The sequence below is a fragment of the Coregonus lavaretus genome (assembly GCF_964263955.1).
Source record: "Coregonus lavaretus genome assembly, chromosome: 2".
NCBI lineage: Eukaryota > Metazoa > Chordata > Actinopteri > Salmoniformes > Salmonidae > Coregonus > Coregonus lavaretus.
Window position 1 is genome coordinate 22,512,064 of NC_139989.1, and position 24,410 is coordinate 22,536,473.

Genomic DNA, 24,410 nt, shown 5'->3' on the forward strand with positions numbered 1-24,410 from the left:
TCTGTCTGTGTGCAAGGGTGTCTTGGCAGCGAGAGTGTGCATGCAGCCTGGTTAAACTCAACTGATTAGCAGGCGCTCTAAATTCCTGTTCTCCTCTGCCGATCTTCCACGCCCAGTAGGGCTGGGACAAGTGAATGACACCCCAGCTGTGCAATAAAGTAGTGAACCGTTATCTTCCATCCCATCTCAGTTTTCACAAGAGAAGTATCTTATCAGGCTTAGTTTGTTGAAATAATGTATCGAATTCAATTCGGTTGTGACTTATGATGCAAATGTAGGCTATTAAATCATTGTTGAATAATTAAAGAGTAGCCTGGGCTTTGCACCATTTCAAGTGTTAAAGTTAGAAGTTGAGCTCACACTAATCTCAGAAGAAAAGGCTACCGTTAGGGTACAGTATTGTTCCCTGGGGTACAATAATATAAAAATACACAATGTACTTTCAGAGGTACACATGATTTCACATGGTACTGTTCGGTACCTTTTAGGGTAAATGTGCGGATAATCTAGTAATGGTACATTTTTGTACCCATTATTTTGAATCTAAAAAAGGTACAATCATTGGGGGTGTGGCTTTCAATTAGTTATTGTTGGCCACCCGTGAGTGGAAGTGTTGTACCAGTTTAAGTGGTCTATTGTTATATTACAAGTTTGTGCATGTCCGCTGCCAGTTCTGAAGTCTTTATATAGACTTACATAAGAGCATGTGACACTATAGACAATATTGTAGCGAGCTTAACCCAACACTAAGCAACCTAGTCAAGTACAGACCTCTTGGTGTAATGGTTAAGGTGTTGGCTTGACAGCCGCTGGACCCAGGTTTCGAGTCACAGTTGGGGCTACCCTCTGAAGGGGGACTTAGGTTAATATTTGCCACTTGAAAGGAACAAACATCTTTGTCACTGTGTTGGTACCCTAAAAAAAAAAAAAAAGGTACAAACTGCAAAAAGTACAATGGAGGTACCTTATAGGGTGTGACAAAACATCCATCACACGAAGGAAGTACATGAGTGACGACGCACAGACTGAAACAGGGGGACTAGATGGGTCATATTAATGCGTCTCTACAAGCTAGTCTTGGTAGTCTTTGTCCATTTTATGCCATTTGTTACGGCGTCCCCTTATGAACACAACCCAGAATGTAGCCTATTATCGTTAATTCCCCTGACTGCTCCCATGAATAGATGACATTCCTGCAGGTGTCAAGACAAAAGGATCAAATTACCCAATTGAGGATATCAGGACTGGCTTTCACACTGCTAATTTTGGACTGCCCATAAAGGAACCAAAGGCCTTGGTACAGGAGGGTGCAACAATACACAACATTCAGATAGAATTGTACCATGTAGAACAAACAGGATTGATCAGTCATTTATTGGGAATAGTGTCCACGAGTAGTCTGATTGCACCCATAAAGATTCGAAATGCCTGTTTACAGAAATGTGTATGTCTATTGCTCTGGTGAAGGATATGTAAGTGTCACTGTGGTTACCCAGCAGAATTAATGAATTAGAGGAAATGTACTGTGCCATGTCTGACCACCCATCACTAGCACACAGCGCAATGGATTTAAAAGAGCTTAAGGCTGACAAAGGAAATCATGGCAGTCGGCAAAATGACTGCAGCTAGGCCCTTTGACTGAAGCGTGGGATCCCCAATGTCTATGTATTTTACAATAGCCCACATAAAATAATATACAATCATGTTGACAAAGAACTATTCGCTTGCACCAAGTCAGATCTGATACTTTTTACAAAAACCTTTATTTATAGATTTGACAGACAGGGCAAATATTCAGTGACATTTTAATTTCAGAGTGCTTCCAAATGGAACTTTTTTTATACTTGCAGTCACAGACAGTTGGGCTTTCAATTAGTCCTGGAGTAAACCCCATTTTACATTTTAGTCATTCAGCAGACACTCTTATCCAGAGCGACTTACAGGAGGAATTAGATCCTTGCTCAAGGGCACATTGACAGATAGTCAGCTGAAGGATTCGAACCATCGACCTTTCGGTTACTGGCCCAATGCTAGGCTACCTAGCGTTGGGCCATAGTCTTCCCTCAATTCCTCAAAACTCATTGAGGACAATATCTGAGGTGATCTTCTCCTCCAATGCGATTTTAGAAGATGCGAGGAATCAAGGAAAGACTTGAGATTCAGCCTAGTAGATTGCCATTCTTCTAATGGGGAATGGAACCACTAAAACAGACAATATCAAGTCAATCCAAGCAACATGTCAGGCATGCTTCTCACCCGAACCCCCACGGTTTAAAAACATACAATGACACAATGAAGCCATCCAGATTTCAAGGGCTAGTTTAAGAACATTGATCTTTTGCTACAGAGGCCAACCAGATTTTTTATTTTGTTTTTCAACTTTAAAAAAATAAAAAAATCACCATGTGGGCCAAATCCCAACTAGAGATTAATGCAAGTTGGGTTGTTGCCCGTAGTAGAAATGTGCATATATTGTATTTACATCCTCCTCCAGCAGGGCAGTGCTTTTATTTGATGTGTTTCATCAACATTGTTTTACATACATTTGCAATGGCTCAACTAAACCAGCCCGTAACAAGGCCTACATGCATCTCATGAAGGAATTTTCCCCATTTCTTAGTGAGACAAATGGCATTCAAGAGGCCCTGGACACTTGTCACCTGGTGCATTTTAAAGCGCTCAAAACAGGGCCTTGGACTTTGGTCATGCCCTTGTAGTCGTCATCCCCAATGTACTGCAGTATGTATGAGGAACCACACAGAAGCAGCTGCCCCGCCACCCTCGCCACATATGTCAGACAACGCAGAAGAGATCTAAAGAGAATGTGAAAAGGGAGAGCTGAAAACTTCCTGAAGCAGTCAAAGCACATATTCTGATATCTCAGAACTTGTTCAGTGAAGACCCATTTGTAAGCCACAACTTGTTCACGTTAAAAAACAAGTGGAATCTCAAGAGATCCTTGCAGCCAACCAACACGACACAAACTGGTAGAATAAACATTGTTTCCATGTCATTTAAACACCAAAAATGGTCCCATCTGATGACGTAGAAAATTGGCAAAAAAAAAATATATATATATTTATATTTTAACATTAGTCCAATGACATGGTTCAATTTCTTGTTGGTTTCACTTTGAATTCACATAAGTTGCCAACTCCATTAAATGTAAATCAAAACTAGACGTTTAACTGACATCTGTGCCCAGTGGGAATAAACAAACAAAAACACAAGAGGACCCAATGACCTGCCGACATTGTACAGTGAGGGAAAAAAGTATTTGATCCCCTGCTGATTTAGTACATTTGCCCACTGACAAAGAAATGATCAGTCTATAATTTTAATGGTAGGTTTATTTGAACAGAGAGACAGAATAACAAAAAAATCCAGAAAAACGCATGTCAAAAATGTTATACATCGATTTGCATTTTAATGATGGAAGTATGTATGACCCCCTCTCAATCAGAAAGATTTCTGGCTCCCAGGTGTTTTTTATACAGGTAATGAGCTGAGATTAGGAGCACACTCTTAAAGGGAGTGCTCCTAATCTCGACTTGTTACCTGTATAAAAAAAAAGACACCTGTCCACAGAAGCAATCAATCAGATTCCAAACTCTCCACCATGGCCTAGACCAAAGAGCTCTCCAATGATGTCAGGGACAAGATTGTAGACCTACACAAGGCTGGAATGGGCTACAAGACCATCGCCAAGCAGCTTGGTGAGAAGGTGACAACAGTTGATGCGATTATTCGCAAATGGAAGAAACACAAAAGAACTGTCAATCTCCCTCGGCCTGGGGCTCCATGCAAGATCTCACCTCGTGGAGTTGCAATGATCATGGTGAGGAATCAGCCCAGAACTACACGGGAGGATCTTGTCAATGATCTCAAGGCAGCTGAGACCATAGTCACCAAGAAAACAATTGGTAACACACTACGCCGTGAAGAACTGAAATCCTGCAGCGCCTGCAAGGTCCCCCTGCTCAAGAAAGCACATATACAGGGCCGTCTGAAGTTTGCCAATGAACATCTGAATGATTCAGAGGAGAACTGGGTGAAAGGGTTGTGGTCAGATGAGACCAAAATGGAGCTCTTTGGCATCAAGTCAACTCGCCGTGTTTGGAGGAGGAATGCTGCCTATGACCCCAAGAACACCATCAAACATGGAGGTGGAAACATTATGCTTTGAGGGTGTTTTTCTGCTAAGGGGACAGGACAACTTCACCGCATCAAAGGGACGGGGCCATGTACCATCAAATCTTGGGTGAGAACCTCCTTCCCTCAGCCAGGGCATTGAAAATGGGTCGTGGATGGGTATTCCAGCATGACAATGACCCAAAACACACAGCCAAGGCAACAAAGGAGTGGCTCAAGAAGAAGCACATTAAGGTCCTGGAGTGGCCTAGCCAGTCTCCAGGCCTTAATCCCATAGAAAATCAGTGGAGGGAGCTGAAGGTTCGAGTTGCCAAACGTCAGCCTCGACACCTTAATGACTTGGAGAAGATCTGCAAAGAGGAGTGGAACAAAATCCCTCCTGAGATGTGTGCAAACCTGGTGGCCAACTACAAGAAACATCTGACTTCTGTGATTGCCAACAAGGGTTTTGCCACCAAGTACTAAGTCATGTTTTGCAGCAGGGTCAAACACTTATTTCCCTCATTAAAATGCAAATCAATTTATAACATTTTTGACATGACTTTTTCTGGATTTTTTTGTTGTTATTCTGTCTCTCACTGTTCAAATAAACCTACCATTAAAATTATAGACTGATCATTTCTTTGTCATGGGCAAACGTACAAAATCAGCAGGGGATCAAATCCTTTTTCCCCCTCACTGTATATTTCTCTGCAAAAATATTGAACATTTTGACCAGTGCCTATAGAAACATAAATCAGTCTACTTCACCTGACATTTAAAAACCCAGCCCCCATTAATTTCCCCTCGAGAGATGGTGTAGTAGTAATGTACTCACTTCAAGATAATCTTGGCCCTGGTGCATTGGAAGTCGTATGACAGTGTGTAGATTTCATAAAGAGACACTTTGATGGTTAGACACCCGATGAAGTCCTTGGGGTTCAACTTGTACAGGTCAAAAACCAATTTACAGATTCCATTTCTCCTGGGCTGGATGGAACTTGGGAGGACCTGTACAAGAATGGACAAAGGTCAGTCTAAGACAGGGCTATTAAAATCTGGCCCTCTAGGTGAGTTACACTTATGGTTCATTCTTCCCTCTAATCAAGGCATGATTTAGACAGTGCCTGCAGAAAGTATTCACACCTTGACTTTTTCCATATTTTGTTGTGTTACAAAGTGGGATTAAAATTGATTTGTCAATCACGCAAAATACTGTCAGTGGCAAAAAAACACAGAATCTATAAAACACTAATAAGTCTTGAACCCCCTGAGTCAATACATGTTAGCATCACCTTTGGCAGCGATTACAGCTGTGAGTTTCTGGGTAAATCTAAGATCTTCGCATACCTGGATTGTACAATATTTGCCCATTCTTTTAGAAATTCTTCAAGCTCTGTCAAATTGGTTGTTGAGCATTGCTAGACAGCCATGTTCAAGTCTTGCCATAGATTTTCAAGCCGATTTAAAATCAAAACTAACTCGGCCACTCAGGAACATTCAACGTTGTCTTGGTAAGCAACTCAAATGTATACTGAACAAAAACGCAACAATTTCAAAGATGTTACAGTTCATGAGGAAATCAGTCAATTGAAATGAATTCATTAGGCCCTAATCTATGGATTTCACGACTGGGAATACCGACTTGCATTTGTTGGTCACAGATACCTTAAAAGAAATGGCCCTCAGGATCTCGTCACGGTATTTCTGTGAATTCAAATTTCCATAGATAAAATGCAATTGTGTTCGTAGCTTATGTCTGCCCATACCATATCCCCACCGCCACCATGGTGTACTCTGTTCACAACATTGACATCAGCAAACCACAGTTGGAGATACTGCTAAATTCTCTAAAACAACGTTCGGTTTCTTTCTGTCCAAAAATTAACTCCCTAGTCTTTGCCAATTACAAGCATAACAATAACATAATGCAGCCACCACCATGCTTGAAAAAGATGAAGAGTGGTACTCAGTGATGTTGGATTTTCTCTAAACAAAACGCTTTGTATTCAGGACAAAAAGTAAATTTCTTTGCCACATGTTTTGCAGTATTACTTTAGTGCCTCATTGCAAACAGCATGCATGTTTTGGAATATTTTTATTCTGTACAGGCTTCCTTTTCACTGTCATTTAGGTTAGTATTGTGAATTAACTACAATGTTGTTGATCCATCCTCAGTTATCTCCCATCACAGCCATTAAACTGTTTTAAAGTCACCATTTGCCTCATGGTGAAATCCCTGAGCAGTTTCCTTCCTCTCCGGCAACTGAGTTAGGAAGGACGCCTGTATCTTTGTAGTGACTGGTTGTATTGAAGCACCATCCAAAGTGTAATTAATAACTGCACCATGCTCGAAGGGATATTCAATGTCTGGTGCACTTCTTTGTGAACCTTGGAAAACCTTCCTGGTCTGTGTGTTTGAATCTGTGCTCGAAATTCACTGCTCGACTGAGGGACCTTACAGATAATATGTGTGGAGTACAAGAGATGGGGTGGTCATTTAAAAATGCCGTTATTGCACAGTGAGTCCATGCAACTTATTATGCGACTGGTTTAGCAAATTTTTACTCCTGAACTTATTTAGGCTTGCCATAACAAAAATGGTTGAAGACTTGACTAAAGACATTTCAGCTTTTCATTTAATTAATTTGTCTAAAAGCATACAGTACCAGTCAAAAGTTGACAACTCCTCATTCAAGGGTTTTTCTTTATTTGTACTATTTTCTACATTGTAGAATAACAGTGAAGATATCAAAACAATGAAATAACACATGGAATCATGTAGTAACCAAAACAAAAGTTAAAACGTTGAATCAGAGTTACCAGCCTCAGAAATTGCAGCCCAAATAAATGCTACACAGAGTTCAAGTCACAGACAACTCAACATCAACTGTTCAGAGGGGACTGTGTGAATCATGCCTTCATGGTCGAATTGCTGCAAGAAAAACTAAAAGGACACCAATAAGAAGAGACCTGCTTGGGCCAAGAAACACGACCAATGGACATTTGACCAGTGGAAATGTGTCCTTTGGTCAGGAGTCCAAATTTGAGATTTTTGGTTCCAACCGCTGTGTCTTTGTGAGACGCGATGTGGGTGAACGGATGATCTCCGCATGTGTATTTCCCACCTTAAAGCATGGAGGTGTTATGGTGTGCTTTGCTGGTGACACTGTCTGTGATTTATTTAGAATTCAAGGCACACTTAACCAGAATAGCTACTACAGCATTCTGCAGCAATACACCATCCCATCTGGTTTGGGCTTAGTGGAACTATCATTTGTTTTTCCAACAGGACAATGACCCAACACACCTCCAGGCTGTGTAAGGGCTATTTTACCAAGGAGAGTGATGGGGTGCTGCATCAGATGACCTGGCCTCCACAATCCCCCAAACTCAACCCAATGGAGATGGTTTGGGATGAGTCGGACGGCAGAGTGAAGGAAAAGCAGCCAACAAGTGCTTAGCATTTGTGGGAACTCCTTCAAGACAGTTGGAAAAGCATTCCAGGTGAAGCTGGTTGAGAGAGTGCCAAGAGTGTGCAAAGCTGTCATCAAGGCAAAGGGTGGCTATTTGAAGAATTTCAAATATATTTTGATTTGTTTAACACTTTTTTGGTTACTACATGATTCCATGTGTGTTATTTCATAGTTTGATGTCTTCACTATTATTCTACACATGTAAGAAATAGTAAATATAAAGAAAAACTCTTGAATGAGTAGGTGTGTCCAAACTTTTGACTGGTAGTGTAGTTCCACTCTGACATTATGAGGTATTGTGTGTAGATAAGTGGCAAAATTCTAAATGTAATTAATTTTAAATTCAGGCTGTAACAATATGTGGAAAGAGTCAAGGGGTGTGAAGACTTTCTGAAGTTACTGTATGATTTTTTATTTTATTTAACTAGGCAAGTCAGTTAAGAACAAATTCTTATTTACAATGACGGCCTACACCAGCCAAACCCGGACGACACTGGGCCAATTGTGCGCCGCCCTATAGGACTCACGGCCAGTTGTGATAGAGCCTGGAATCGAACCAGGGGGTCTGTAGTGACGCCTCAAGCACTAAGATGCAGTGCCTTAGACCACTGCGCCACTCGGGAGCCTGGATAGTGCAATGGACTACAGTTAATTTACAGTTGAAAAGAAAAAAAAAGAGAAGTGTCTTGACACTCCAGGACAGAAATAGAAAAGTGCTGGTCTAAGAACAATCACCAATAAATAATTGTGCTCAGTCTGGACCTTGCTGCTTTGAGTCAGGGGTCAGTGCTGGGTTGGAACAAAAGCCTGCTGTGCACACACAGTAGCTCTCCGGAACCAGACAGAGATCCCTGGTTTGATGTGACAGTGTGGCCCTCTTGTGGTGTGTGATAATACAGCAAGTCTCCACAATTGATAAACATATGACATCCGAAAATCCTAACTAAATTGTAAAAGCCACAGTCCTAAAACAGAGAAGTAAGCAATGGCCAGCCCTCACTTGATTTGAAGTTGCAGCAGATAGTGATCTTCTAACGCTTTTTCAAAGGCAACAGTATGCCTAGCATACAAACGTTTTGGCTTCTGACTGTGTGTGTGTGTACGTACCCGAGTCCACATCTCTCCCTTCTGCAGGACCATGACCGGAGTGTTGGCGGCCAGGGACTGGAAGAAGGCCTCAGAGTCCACCACTGTCCCATCCTCCTCTAGAACCAGGATGAGGAACTGGCATGTCAACAGGAAGGCACTTGCTGTCTGGGGAGGACCGGCATCAAAGCACACACACTTTTCATCATGTGATATGAAAGTTGTTGTAATTGTTTTTTTAAAAGGAAAACAAATATTCTAAAAGTAGGCAACAACGATGCGTTCAATAAAAAATTGTAACATTGAACATTTGTGTTTGTGTAGAACTGCGCTTTTACGGCTGTTTTACGGATGACATGCCAGGTGTGACCATCCTTGGAGGATCAACCATACTAAGTATATCCAATTGCGAATCACAAATACTGTAGGCCATCTGCGCAACATGAGACTGGGTTGCGTTCAGGAGGGTAAAACATTCTACAGATAGAAATGTCTTGTATAGAGCCGACATGATTCCTTGTTCTATAAGACCGAGAAACAACTTGTTCTACATATCATTTCTATCTGAACATTCTATAACATTTCACTCCACTCCAGACCCCAAGTCTCTCGGGTGAGGTTACTCAACAATTGCAACAAGCAGCATCACCTTAACAGTGTCAGTAGACAAGGGGTGGATTAAATGTGTTGAAAATTTGGCTACAGAGTTGTCTGTCTAGTAGCAGTGCTTGCAATTTTGTGTCTATTAACTTCACAAGGTAATGTAACCTGTCCTTGGACTTGATGACATCATTACCAGAAAGTTCCACCTCACAATCCTCATCTAAATAGACATTATTTTTTTTATTTTACGTGACATCTTACATCAACCACACCCCCACTAAATAATTGATGTACGTGTTAGAGAGACTGATTTTCCATCCCCATGAAATGGCTCTCTGAATACTTCAGAAACTGACATGTTGAATGTCAGGCATTGTGAATACCCCAGCGGCACAAACAGTATGCAAATGTTGCAGATAGAAATTACATGAATTGAGCTATAGCCATTTACATTTTAGTCATTTAGCAGACGCTCCTATCCAGAGCGACTTAGCGGTCTTAAGATTAATGCACAAACTAAGTGATTTCTTATTCTACATGTCAGATGTATGTTTGTTCCGCAAAATATATATTTATATCTGAACGCTCCACAACGTTGTCCTGCTGAACGTAGCCCAGGAGGATGCATTTACCTGGTCTAGAAGGTCATCCAGGGAGGCGGCTATTAACCCTTTCCTCTGTCTTCGACTCTGGGTACAGAGCCTGAAGGGACGGGGCTGGGGTGGGGGAAGGATCCAGTGTGAGATTGTGGTTCGGACAGTTGACACTGACCTGTCAGTAGAGAAGCAAAAAGGAAAATGAGTTCAGTTCAGGGTCGTGTTCAGTATAGCACAACATAGCAAAACTTGTCTCCAGTTTAAGACAGTTTTGTGCCTAGCTTCTTAGTGTGGCATGATACTACTTGTTGGACTTCTTACAGAGAAACAAAGCTCAAACATCGTACTTCGGTAGTACTCAATCATACTGCACGTCTCTCTGCAGCGAGGAGACTGCATCTCAAATGTTGCATTAGGATCATCAGGTCTCAGCAGAATAAGTATGAAGTGAGATTATAGAGCAAGTGGAACTCTAAAGTATATGCAAAGAATGTCTCTATTATTCAGATTTGCGTTTCAAACTAAAGCCAACATTGGAAGTTGGCTAGAGCAAGCAGCCTTGTTCACTCTGCAGGCCTGATTTAAATGGCCTCATTGCTGGTAAACAAACTGACAGATTGAGTTATGCAGAACTGAAATTGGACTTTAAAAGGAAAACTGGCTTATAATTTATGAATTGACAACTTCATATCATTTAAGCCTTGGTCACACTGCAGGCCTTAAAGCTTAAATCTGTTTTGGAATACTGACTGTCCAAACAGCAAGTGACCAAATCGGATGTGTGTGTGTTCAGAGAGCAATCATTTGCTGACATGCCTATGCTAGTTCTCATAATAATGATGGATGTGTGCAGTGGTTATGTAGCAAGCTAAGGTGCCAATGCCTGCCATGGACATTTCCCAGTTGCTTTGAATGTTCAAAATTATAGTGTAAGAAAATGTTTAAAGTAACTTTTTTTTAAACCTCAAAAGGATAAGATAACACAACTTTCAAAACAAGTCATTTTTGGCTAGCCACAGCAGTCAACTAGCTAGTTAGGTATATCAGTTTAACCTCTACGGGATCGGTGTCCCGTATACGGGACGGTTGAGCTAATGTGCGCTAATGTGATTAGCATGACTGTTGTAAGTAACAGCAAAGTTTCCAGGACATAGACATGTCTTATATGGGCAGACAGCTTCAATTCTTGTTAATCTAACTGCACTGTCCAATTTACAGTAGCTATTACAGTGATAAAATACCATGCCATTGTTTGAGGAGAGTGCACATAAACAAAAAACGTATCACGGCAACTGGTTTGTTACAGTCACCTCTGAAGGTAAATAATATACTTCCATTCAGTAGTCTTGCTCTGATTTGTCATCCTAAGGTTCCCAGAGATAACATGTAGCATAGCTTTGTTTTTTGTTGTTTTTTTTTGTTTTTTTTGAGGGGGAATGGATCAGCTTAATATTGCAGATAGATTGTATCTTCTATCAATGTAATTGTCTGCATCACTTCCAATCCCCCATGTTTATTTTTTATATATATATTCCCCTTTATTACTTTTCAACCCCACCATCCTTTCCCTACTTGGAGTAAATTAGTGAACAACAACGCCCAGGCCTCTACTTCCGGTCTATACTTACTATCTACACCTTATGGACAGAGTTTATTTTACAATAATTCTATATATATATACAGTGGGGAAAAAAAGTATTTAGTCAGCAACCAATTGTGCAAGTTCTCCCACTTAAAAAGATGAGAGAGGCCTGTAATTTTAATCATAGGTACACGTCAACTATGACAGACAAATTGAGAAAAACTAATCCAGAAAATCACATTGTAGGATTTTTTATGAATTTATTTGCAAATTATGGTGGAAAATAAGTATTTGGTCACCTACAAACAAGCAAGATTTCTGGCTTTCACAGACCTGTAACTTCTTCTTTAAGAGGCTCCTCTGTCCTCCACTTGTTACCTGTATTAATGGCACCTGTTTGAACTTGTTATCAGTATAAAATACACCTGTCCACAACCTCAAACAGTCACACTCCAAACTCCACTATGGCCAAGACCAAAGAGCTGTCAAAGGACACCAGAAACAAAATTGTAGACCTGCACCAGGCTGGGAAGACTGAATCTGCAATAGGTAAGCAGCTTGGTTTGAAGAAATCAACTGTGGGAGCAATTATTAGGAAATGGAAGACATACAAGACCACTGATAATCTCCCTCGATCTGGGGCTCCACGCAAGATCTCACCCCGTGGGGTCAAAATGATCACAAGAATGGTTAGCAAAAATCCCAGAACCACACGGGGGGACCTAGTGAATGACTTGCAGAGAGCTGGGACCAAAGTAACAAAGCCTACCATCAGTAACACACTACGCCGCCAGGGACTCAAATCCTGCAGTGCCAGACATGTCCCCCTGCTTAAGCCAGTACATGTCCAGGCCTGTCTGAAGTTTGCTAGAGTGCATTTGGATGATCCAGAAGAGGATTGGGAGAATGTCAAATGGTCAGATGAAACCAAAATAGAACTTTTTGGTAAAAACTCAACTCGTCGTGTTTGGAGGACAAAGAATGCTGAGTTGCATCCAAAGAACACCATACCTACTGTGAAGCATGGGGGTGGAAACATCATGCTTTGGGGCTGTTTTTCTGCAAAGGGACCAGGACGACTGATCCGTGTAAAGGAAAGAATGAATGGGGCCATGTATCGTGAGATTTTGAGTGAAAACCTCCTTCCATCAGCAAGGGCATTGAAGATAAAACGTGGCTGGGTCTTTCAGCATGACAATGATCCCAAACACACCGCCCGGGCAACGAAGGAGTGGCTTCGTAAGAAGCATTTCAAGGTCCTGGAGTGGCCTAGCCAGTCTCCAGATCTCAACCCCATAGAAAATCTTTGGAGGGAGTTGAAAGTCTGTGTTGCCCAGCGGCAGCCCCAAAACATCACTGCTTTAGAGGAGATCTGCATGAAGGAATGGGCCAAAATACCAGCAACAGTGTGTGAAAACCTTGTGAAGACTTACAGAAAACGTTTGACCTGTGTCATTGCCAATAAAGGGTATATAACAAAGTATTGAGAAACTTTTGTTATTGACCAAATACTTATTTTCCACCATAATTTGCAAATAAATTCATAAAAAATCCTACAATGTGATTTTCTGGAAAACTTTTTCTCATTTTGTCTGTCATAGTTGACGTGTACCTATGATAAAAATTACAGGCCTCTCTCATCTTTTTAAGTGGGAGAACTTGCACAATTGGTGGCTGACTAAATACTTTTTTTCCCCACTGTATATATATATATATATATATATTTTTTTTTTTTTTGCCCCTGAACTACTTCTACTCTCAACCTCTCCGATCATTTTCATGATGTCCATCCGGTTTGCTTCTAAATGCCATATCTTTCTAACTGTGCTCTTTCCCAAAAGCTCCCAACATACAACCTATATACTTATTATGGACACAGTATGCTTACATTATTAGCTATCTTTGTTATTATTTGTTGTCATTTGTTATTAGTCCCATCCTTCAACTCTATTCAATACCTCCCATCTATCTCTTAACACCATCCATCTAGGATTTCTATTTGCCATATATATTTCAACCGTACTGTGATGTTTTACAAAAGTTCTGAACCTTTCTATTCTCATTGCTTCTACAGATTGTGAATTAAAAATAAACATTTTTGCTAAAAGTATTATTATATTATTGATTGACTATGACTTTTCAGATCACCCAGTAATGCTATCTGCAAGGTTAGTTCCAGGTAAATATTGCAATCCTTTAGCCATTCCTGGACCTGTGTCCAAAAACAAGCTACAAATGGACAGAACCAAAACAAATGATCCTATCTCTTCACAGCAAAATCTGCAGAGCTGGGAAGATTGTATCCCCCATATAAATAACATTCTATTGGTAGCAAGAATTTTATATAATAATTTAAATTGAAAGATTCTAATTTTTGAATCCGGTGTCGTTTTGCGTGTCAGTTCATAAACACTATGCCATGGGATCGGTACGTCAAAGATCTCTTCCCAACTATTTTGCAATCTATATGGGACGGCTGTCAATCCTTTGGTCCTTAAGTGAAACTGATATACTATTTTATTCATCACAGTTTTCCTTAACCAATTATGTTCTTTAATGCAAGGCCGACAGACAAGTTCCTTACTTTCTCCCCCTTCAATTTTCCTCTTCCACTTTTGCGGTAAGGCTGCAATTATTTGGTTGTAATTTTGGGTAGAGCAGACATTTCCATATGTTTTTGTTAGCTGCATGTGCGACATAACTCCACCAGTCCTACCGATGATATCATTTACGAAGATTATACCTTTTTTAAACATTCTGTCAAAAAATAAAGGTTTTTTGTCAATTAGTATATTTGAATTTAACCACAATATTTGTTGCATTATTTGTTCTGTCGTTTCTGGAGGATTAAATTGAAATTGCAACCAACTTTCTATGGCTTGTTTTAAAAATAGTGACATTTGGGAGATTATTTCCTTTTCAAATAACTGAAAGTGAGAGGTTGTAATCTGAATAAAGGGAAAAAGGCCTTTCTTGAACAGTGGGTGAGACAATCTTACTAATTTGCTTGAGAACCAGTTCGGATTTAAGTATAACTTTTGGATGACTGAAGATTTTAGTGATAGGTCTAATGCTTTAATAATTTATGTCCTCCGAATTCATATTCATTATATAAATATGCTCTTTTAATTTTGTCTGGCTTGCCGTTCCAAATAAAATTGAATATTTTTTTCTCATATAATTTAAAAAACTGTTTGCTAGGCGTAGGCAAGACCATAAGCAAATAGGTAAACTGGGATAATACTAAAGAGTTAATCAGGGTGATTTTTCCACAAATTGACAGGTATTTTCCTTTCCATGGTAGTAAGATCTTATCTATTTTTGCTAACTTTCTATTAAAATTTATTGAAGTGAGATCATTTATTTCCTTTGGGATATGTATTCCGAGTATATCCACATCACCATCAGATCATTTTATTGGTAAACTACATGGTAATGTAAAATTTTTATTTTTTAGTGATCCAATACTTAATATAGTACATTTGTCATAATTTGGTTTTAATCCAGCGAGGTTAGAAAATGTATCTAGATTTCTCTATGAGGCTGTGGAGGGATTCTAGTTGTGGATCTAAAAGAAAACATGAATCATCTGCGTACAATGACACCTTTGTTTTTAAGCCCTGTATTTCTAATCCTCTGATATTATTATTGGATCTGATTTTAATAGCTAACATCTCGATGGCCACAATAAATAGATATGCCGATAGTGGACAACCTTGTTTCACTCCTCTTGACAGTTTAAAACTTTCTGAGAAATAGCCATTATTTACTATTTTACACCTAGGGTTACTATACATGATTTTGACCCATTTCATAAGAGATTCTCCAAAATTGAAATGCTCCAGGCATTTATATATAACTCCCAGTCGAACTTTATCAAATGCCTTTTCGAAGTCTGCTATGAATAGCAGGCCTGGTTTCCCATATTTTCCAGAGTGTTCTATTGTTTCCAATACTTGCCTTATATTATCTCCAATGTATCTTCCATGTAAAAAACCTGTCTGATTAGAATGAATAATATCCGACAATACCTTTTTAATTCTATGCGCTATACATTTTGCTAGGATTTTTGCATCACAACACTGAAGTGTAAGGGGCCTCCAATTTTGTAAATGGACTGGATCTTTATATTTTCCACTTGTATCCTGTTTCAGTAATAATGAGATCAGACCTTCTTCTTGAGTGTCAGATAATCTACCATTTACATAGGAGTGGTTAAAACATGCTAATAACGGTCCTCTTAGTATATCAAAAAAGGTTTGGTATACCTCGATTGGTATGCCATCCAACCCTGGAGTTTTCCCGGACTTAAAGTCTTTAATTGCATCCAGAAGTTCCTCCTCTGTAATTTCACCTTCACATGAGTCTTTCTGTGTGGCTGTTAATTTGATATTATCAATAGAAAAAAAATCTCTACAATTAGCTTCAGTTAGAGGAGATGGAGGCGACTGAAAAGAAAACATATGCTTAAAGTACTTTGTTTCTTCCTTCAAAATATCATTAGGTGAATTATGGGTGACTCCGTCAATTGTAACCAGTTTCATTAAGTTATTTTTGGTAGCATTCCTATGTTGAAGATTAAAAAAGAATGTTGTGCATTTTTCCCCATATTTCATCCAGTTTGCTTTATTTTTATAATATATTACACTTGATCTTTCTTGAATAAGTTTTTCCATTTCTTTTTCCTCTAATTTATTCTGAGCCTCTATGTTACAGTTTTTATTGCCATCTATCTGTTCTGTTAGACTTTCTATTTCCTTTCTTAGTATAAACTCTTTTGACCTAAATTGCTTTTGTTTTCGAGATGAGTACTGAATTGCATGGCCTCTAAAGGCACATTTAAAGGTGTCCCATACAATAAGGGGATTCGCTGTACCTATGTTATGTTGGAAAAAGTCAGTTATAAATTCCTTTGTTCTAATTATAAATAAATTATCATCCAATAGGCTTTGATTAAATTTCCAATATCCTCGCCCACATGGAAATTCAGTCAGAGTAATGTATATGCCTATTATATGATGGTCCGACCGCATTCTGTCCCCTATCAACACTTTTTTTAGTATTGCTGTAGCATAGCTTTGTTTGATAAAATTCATTTTTATATTCAAATGTAGGAACTGGGTTCTACAGTTTGAACCCCTGCTGTCTCTGGCTCCACACCCGGCCATGTAGATGTGTGAAAGTTAGTGTATAAGCTAATGATCCATCATGTATGACTTTCCTGGGCGTGTGTAAACTTACAAAAATGATATGGTAATACAAAATGCATGTTTTCTATAGTTATGTACTTGAAAATGTATCAATTCAGCACATTTGGGCAGACTTGATACAAAATAGTCCAGTATTGCAATGCTTCACTGGATCAATCTGAAACGTTGCACACACAAAATCTAAATTGCGCCTAAACTGCAATATTATATTGTGGCCTTTCTCTTGCATTTCAAAGACAATAAAAAATAAACACTTGTTTTTTGTTTTGTTTGTACTATCTTTTACCAGATCTAAATGTGTTATATTCTCCTATATTAGTTTCACATTTCCACAATCTTCAAAGTGTTTCCTTTCAAATGGTATCAAGAACATGCATATCCTTGCTTCAGGTCCTGAGCTTCAGTTAGATTTGGGTATGTAACTTTTGGCAAAAATTGGAAAAAAGGGTCAGATCCTAAAGAGGTTAACTTTCTAGCACATTCACTAATTTGTTTGTAAACAATTTACAAGCTAGTTAGCTATCACATGTTCTTGTCAAACTGTCAACATAGTAGGTAGCAAGCAACAAGATATGCCAAATAAGTCTAAAACCCACAAGGGCAAATAAATCACATTGCCATCAACCAGATTTGCATCTGATTTCAAAGCACCTACAAAGGTGTTTTGTAAAGTGTCTTGAAATATCTGATTCCATGTGGTTTTTGGCTGTTCAGACTGCAGGAGAAAAGAACAGATTTGAATATGCAGAAAAAATGGATTTTAGTTACTTTAACCTGCCAGTGTGAACAAGGCTTTAGAGTTGTTAAGTCTGAACAGATTGTTCTCCCAGTGTGTCAGCCAATCAATAATTGAGTTTCATGCCAAATCACATAATAACCATTGAGTCAAATCTAGTGATTGACAACATCCGGTAATAACAAAACTTCAGTCCTATTCAATATCAGTCCCACAGTTTGTAACATCATTACACTGCCAATGAGGGGAGAGGGGAGGTAGACCTCTGGAAATGTATGACAAAGGGCACACAGGCATTAGTGGCATCACAGAAGTATGAACATTATTACTTGACATCTTTTGCTTTCAGCCTACATTATTATTATAATTTGATTGAAGTTCAGATGTTTGAGTTTAAGAGTTTTAAAATTGCCATAATTAAACAGTTTTACTAATTTGGAGGAGGGCCACATTCAGTTGCCAAAACATTGAAAGTTGCAGATAGAAGAAATGTCATGACTAGGATCGACATGATTCCTTGTTCTACATGTCGGATAGGCATGTTTGCTCTACATAACATATTTATATTTGAAAGTTCAACTTTGAAAATTCTGAAAGATCTAAAGACGCACCTGTGAAGCATAGCCTACATAATTAGGATTTGCCAATTAGTCACGGCCCTGTGTGTGACAGACCTGTGGCACATTCAGCAGGGGTATATTTATTACACAGATTCTGTTGCAAAACGTTTTAAAACAAACAGTTTACTCAAAACAATGTTGAGTTCGGTTGTGTTCTTAAACAGAAGTTGTAGTTCAGTCGTGTCTAAAAAAATATGTGTGTAAGAAGTTGGAAGAAACACACACACACCACTCCACTTTAGAGCACAGAATAATCTATCATTTATATATGTGCAGCCAAAATTGTTGCAGAATATTCCGATTCGAGTTGCAACGTGTTGAAACAATACAATTAAAATGCACTACAACTTCCGTTTAAGAACCCAACAGCTTTTACATCATGTTGAAGAGCGTTTGGAGTAAACGGTTTCTGTTGAAAAACGTTTGAAATGTTGATTAAATGTTTTGCAACAGAATGAATATACCCCTGCTGAACGCGCCACCGGTCTGTCTCGCACAGGTATATTACTAATTGGCAAATCCTAATTATGTAGGCTATGCTTCACAGGTGCGTCTTTAGATCATTCAGAATAGTATTTTCAAAGTTAAACCCAAAGTTTGCGATGTTTGGTGGCTTAAATGCAGTAGGATATGGGGGAGAGCCGGGACGAAAGTAAAATTGTTTCAGATAACACCGAAGCTAAAATGATGCAGTGAAGTCTGCACGTTCCTAATGTGGAGGATGAACACCCTGCAAAAAAAAAAACTGCCTGTTACACCGAGTTAGTGGTTTTGAGCGATGCAAGTTTTAAAAAACGGAATAGTCATTGGAAATATGTAACATATCCTATTACATTCCCATTAAAGTGAGATGAGAAAAGTATGGTTAATATAGTTATGTGTTCCATTTTAGTCCGATTAATATTGTTAGGCAAAACATTGTGGTTGAGAAACATGTTGATTCATGGTTCATTTTCATCGCCTAAAATGTTGATGTCAAACCTATAGCATAATTATTCAAATCGAAACAAACATTATGGCTGATAGTGCATACTTGTTGAAAGTAACGAGCATTACAAACCGGACATAAGACAGTGTACTTATCGCTAGCTGTTACTTCTGTCCCAATGCTGTGTTACTGTCGCCCGCCGGCAGTTACAAAACTAACTTTGCGTTGGTCTGTTCTAGGTCTATTTCATTTCAACTAATTTACCCTAGAAAATGAAATTACAGTTGCTAATGGTATTGGACACATAGGCTAAGAAGTTTCATAAAATATGCTGTCCCTACCGCTATCGATCTGAGTAATTAGAAAATAAACAAAAAAGTGTTACTTTCGTCCCGGTTCTCCCCAGCTAGTAGTAAGACCTCTAAATATGCTACCTATAATGTTGGGTAATTAAATGACACCTGGGTAGTTTATCCTTACCTCACCCAAGAGTCCGGGAGAAGGGTTTTCGCATATTCCACACTTGAATTGATAGACAGTGAAGCCATTGTTTAAAATCAAGTGCAATCCTTGTTTTGCAAGAACATCGAAAATCAAGTAGGCTAGATGAGAAAAGAAAGTTCTCGCGCTATTCCCGGATCTTGCCCGCCTGTAGCCTACCGGTGGTCACTGGCCCTGCCAACCGAAGGGAATTACCGAGGGTTTACTTTACGCCTCTACATTCAGTGACCAACAATAATAGTGATGCCTTTTTATAAGGTTGCCCTCACAGGATTGGTCGCTAGTTAGTGACAAAAGCAATACCATGTGCCACAAGTTGTCCCATCTGCGTAATAATTAATTATTCAACAAAAAAATTATACAGATAGACCATAGAATCAATCAAAAATATATAAATAGCCTGATAGGCCTATACATAATTTGAAAACCACTGACACCCAGCTTGCGCTTAATGTATTACGAAGGCTAAGAGCCAATTTATGGTTGATCCGAAAAAAAATTCTCGGAAGCGCCGTATGGATTGTGTGACGCAATTTCAGAGCCGCCAGAGGCACGGAGAGGCCAAATTGAGCTCCATGCCGCATTGCTGTGCGCCTCTCAAATTGTGTAACAATGCAGAGGTCTCCATAAAGCTAAACATTGACATGATTGGTTGACTGTAGGTGGGGGCGGAAGATCCTGTATAAACCAAAATTCACTTCCTTGACATCTTCCTTCACAACAGCGCTGCACTGCTCCGCGAAGCGCAAGAAGTATGACTACCCTCCCTCACTTCTGCAGAGGCCTTATCACCGTAAATGCGGCACAGCCAATGCAGACAGCAGATTGACCATGTAGCGCCTTTAAGGGCTCAGAAGCACCAATAGCGTTTGCTGGCGGAGAGTATTTAGCACCTCTGAATTTAATTTGCGAACTAAGTGCACAAGGATTTACAATGTACAATCGCCTGAAACATTTAGTCATACATCTACAGCTTGTGGTCCCTAAAACACAGTGTGTTGAATGATTGGCAGACAAACGCAGGGGCGGACTTTGTGATTTGGAGGCCCCAGGCAGAGGCCAGTCAAGCACATGCATATTTTTTTAAAAATGGGTTTTATAGTAAAGACACGTAATTTAACTGTAAAAATGTATTACATTTTAATGTGCCATGAACACAACCAGTCATTATGTTTTCATCTGATTGTTAAACAAATCACTTCAGAAAGTAGTATACACAGTACAGAAGAGGAGGAGGTCGTCGGGTAAGCTTGGCGTCGGGTAAGCTTGGCTTTATACATAGCTTGGGCTTTGTCGAGTAAGGCTTAAACTATGTATTTAGATTGTAGTTAGGTATTGTAGGTAGTTATCGTGGGTTGTTGTATGTAATTATTGTAGGTTAGTATTGTATTCGGCTGTGCCGGGTGTAGCACGAAGCTAGCTAGCTAACCCACCACCTGGACTAGCTGGCGAGTAGCTATTAGCAACGGTATAGTTGTTTCACGCCTGAGAGTGCCTGTAATTACGCCAGCTGGCTGCCTACAATAATTACATACAATAAATGCCTACCATTCAGTTGTTTTCTAACCTCATTGTCTGAACCGTTAACGTTAGGTAGCAAGTGGCTACTGTGCTTGAAATTTAGCTAGCTTGTTGCTACCTGGATAGCTACTAGTAAACAATAGCTGGAACGACCGAGCGAACAGACGCGAACTGGCTGAGTCAATTCAGTGGCTAGCTTTGCACTTGGCTAGCTAATAGTAGCTGCTAGGGGTAAGTCATAACCTACATTTGTGTTTTTTTTTTTTTTTTTTACATATTGATAGCCCGAGTCGTTCAAGGAATTCGGGACATGGGTGACTAGTTAACGTTAGTTTGGCTCTCTCTGTGTGTTCGTGCCGTGAAAGGAGGGGTTCTTCTTTGTCTGAAAGCAATGGCTAGCTAGTTTGCTAACTATTCTAGCTAACTAACTGGCTGAATAAGTTGACGACGGACTCGCTCAAGCTGTCGGGACTAACCCACAACGTTAGACACGGACACGAACGATCTGCTTGCGTGTTGATACACTGGTGGTTTGTTGTGGCCGGCATGCTAGCTGGCTGTGGCGTCTTATGACGAGGTGCCCGGACGATTTTCACGGAATAATACTGCACCTAGTTAGCTAGCTGAATAAACTAAGTTAGTCTATTCCTGGAAAACATTGAACCGCTGTAGTTTACAACAATTATAGTTTCTGAGGTGGAAGTTGGGAGAGTTATATTTGGGGGTTGCGGTGAGGGAGGCCCCGCTCTCTCCTTTGCCAGATGTTTAGTTCATTTCATTCCGATCTCCTCTGCATTATTGTAGCCATCTGCTGCAGCCTGTCAACTATGCCTCTGCCTATCCCTGTTCTCTCCTCACCGCACAGGCTACACAAACGCCTCACACCGCGTGGCTGCTGCCTCTCTAACCTGGTGGTCCCTGCACGCACCTCCCACGTGGAGTTCCAGGTCTCAGGCAGCCTCTGGAACTGCCGTTCTGCTGCCAACAAGGCAGAGTTCATCTCAGCCTATGCTACCCTCCAGTCCCTTGACTTCTTGGCGCTGACGGAAACATGGATTACCACTGAAAACACTGCTACTCCTGCTGCTCTCTCCTCGTCTGACCATGTGTTCTCGCATACCCCGAGAGCATCTGGTCAGCGGGGGGGTGGCACAGGAATCCTCATCTCTCCCAAGTGGACATTCTCAATTTTTCCCCTGACCCATCTGTCTATCTCCTCATTTGAATTCCATGCTGTCACAGTCACTAGCCCATTTAAGCTTAATATCCTTGTCATCTATCGCCCTCCAGGTTCCCTTGGAGAGTTCATCAATGAGCTTGACGCCTTGATAAGTTCCTTTCCTGAGGATGGCTCACCCCTCACAGTTCTGGGGGATTTCAACCTCCCTACGTCTACATTTGACTCATTTCTCTCTGCCTCCTTCTTTCCACTCCTCTCCTCTTTTGACCTCACCCTCTTACCGTCCCCCCCTACTCACAAGGCAGGCAATACGCTTGACCTCATCTTTACTAGATGCTGTTGTTCTACTGATCTCACTGCAACTCCCCTCCAAGTCTCCGACCACTACTTTGTATCCTTTTCTCTCTCCCTCTCCTCCAACACTACTCACTCTGCCCCTACACAGATGGTAATGCGCCGTCGCAACCTTCGCTCTCTCTCTCCCGCTACTCTCTCCTCTTCCATCCTATCATCTCTTCCCTCTGCTCAATCCTTCTCCCTCCAATCTCCTGATTCTGCCTCCTCAACCCTCCTCTCCTCCCTTTCTGCATCCTTTGACTCTCTATGTCCCCTATCCTCCCGGCCGGCTCGGTCCACCCCTCCAGCTCCGTGGCTTGATGACTCATTGCGAGCTCACAGAACAGAGCTTCGGGCAGCTGAGCGGAAATGGAGGAAAACTAGACTCCCTGCGGACCTGGCATCTTTTCACTCCCTCCTCTCTACATTTTCTTCATCTGTTTCTGCTGCTAAGGCCACTTTCTACCACTCTAAATTCCAAGCATCTGCCTCTAACCCTAGGAAGCTCTTTACCACATTCTCCTCCCTGCTGAATCCCCCCCCCCCATCCTCCCTCTCTGTGGATGACTTCGTCAACCATTTTGAAAAGAAGGTTGACGACATCCGATCATCGTTTGTTAAGTCAAATGACACTGCTGGTCCTGCTCACACTGCCCTACCCTATGCTTTGACCCTATCCCCTCCTCTCTTCTCCAGACCATCTCCGGTGACCTTCTCCCTTACCTCACCTCGCTCATCAACTCATCCTTGACCACTGGCTATGTCCCTTCCGTCTTCAAGAGAGCGAGAGTTGCACCCCTTCTCAAAAATCCAACACTCGATCCCTCTGATGTCAACAACTACAGACCAGTATCCCTTCTCTCTTTTCTCTCCAAAACTATTGAGCGTGCCGTCTTTAGCCAACTCTCTTGCTATCTCTCTCAGAATGACCTTCTTGATCCAAACCAGTCAGGTTTCAAGACTGGTCATTCAACTGAGACTGCTCTTCTCTGTGTCACGGAGGCTCTCCGCACTGCTAAAGCTAACTCTCTCTCCTCTGCTCTTGTCCTTCTAGACCTGTCTGCTGCCTTTGATACTGTGAACCATCAGATCCTCCTCTCCACCTTCTCCGAGCTGGGCATCTCCGGCGCGGCTCACTCTTGGATTGCGTCCTACCTGACCGGTCGCTCCTACCAAGTGGCGTGGCGAGAAGCTGTCTCCGCACCACGTGCTCTCACCACTGGTGTCCCCCAGGGCTCAGTTCTAGGCCCTCTCCTATTCTCGCTATACACCAAGTCACTTGGCTCTGTCATATCCTCACATGGCCTCTCCTATCATTGCTACGCTGACGACACACAACTAATCTTCTCCTTTCCCCCTTCTGATAACCAGGTGGCGAATCGCATCTCTGCATGTCTGGCAGACATATCAGTATGGATGACGGATCACCACCTCAAGCTGAACCTTGGCAAGACAGAGCTGCTCTTCCTCCCGGGCAAGGACTGCCTGTTCCATGATCTCGCCATCACGGTTGACAACTCCGTTGTGTCCTCCTCCCAGAGTGCGAAGAGCCTTGGCGTGACCCTGGACAACACCCTGTCGTTCTCCGCTAACATCAAGGCGGTGACCCGATCCTGTAGGTTCATGTTCTACAACATTCGGAGAGTACGACCCTGCCTTACACAGGAAGCGGCACAGGTCCTAATCCAGGCACTTGTCATCTCCCGTCTGGATTACTGCAACTCGCTGTTGGCTGGGCTCCCTGCCTGTGCCATTAAACCCCTACAACTCATCCAGAATGCCGCAGCCCGTCTGGTGTTCAACCTTCCCAAGTTCTCTCACGTCACCCCGCTCCTCCGCACACTCCACTGGCTTCCAGTTGAAGCTCGCATCTGCTACAAGACCATGGTGCTTGCCTACGGAGC

At 41.1% G+C, this 24,410-nt stretch overlaps 1 protein-coding gene across 1 annotated transcript; it reads right to left on the minus strand.

Annotated features, from left to right (window-relative positions):
• Positions 1-2,656: 2,656 nt before the first annotated feature.
• cidea (cell death inducing DFFA like effector a) lies at positions 2,657-19,516 on the minus strand (the record flags this gene model as incomplete). Its single annotated transcript, XM_084173352.1, has 5 exons — positions 2,657-2,813; positions 4,970-5,142; positions 8,715-8,861; positions 9,929-10,067; positions 19,449-19,516. 5 exons carry the CDS (start codon positions 19,514-19,516, stop codon positions 2,657-2,659), a joined length of 684 nt encoding a protein of 227 aa, XP_084029478.1.
• Between the last annotated feature and the right edge of the window lie 4,894 nt (positions 19,517-24,410).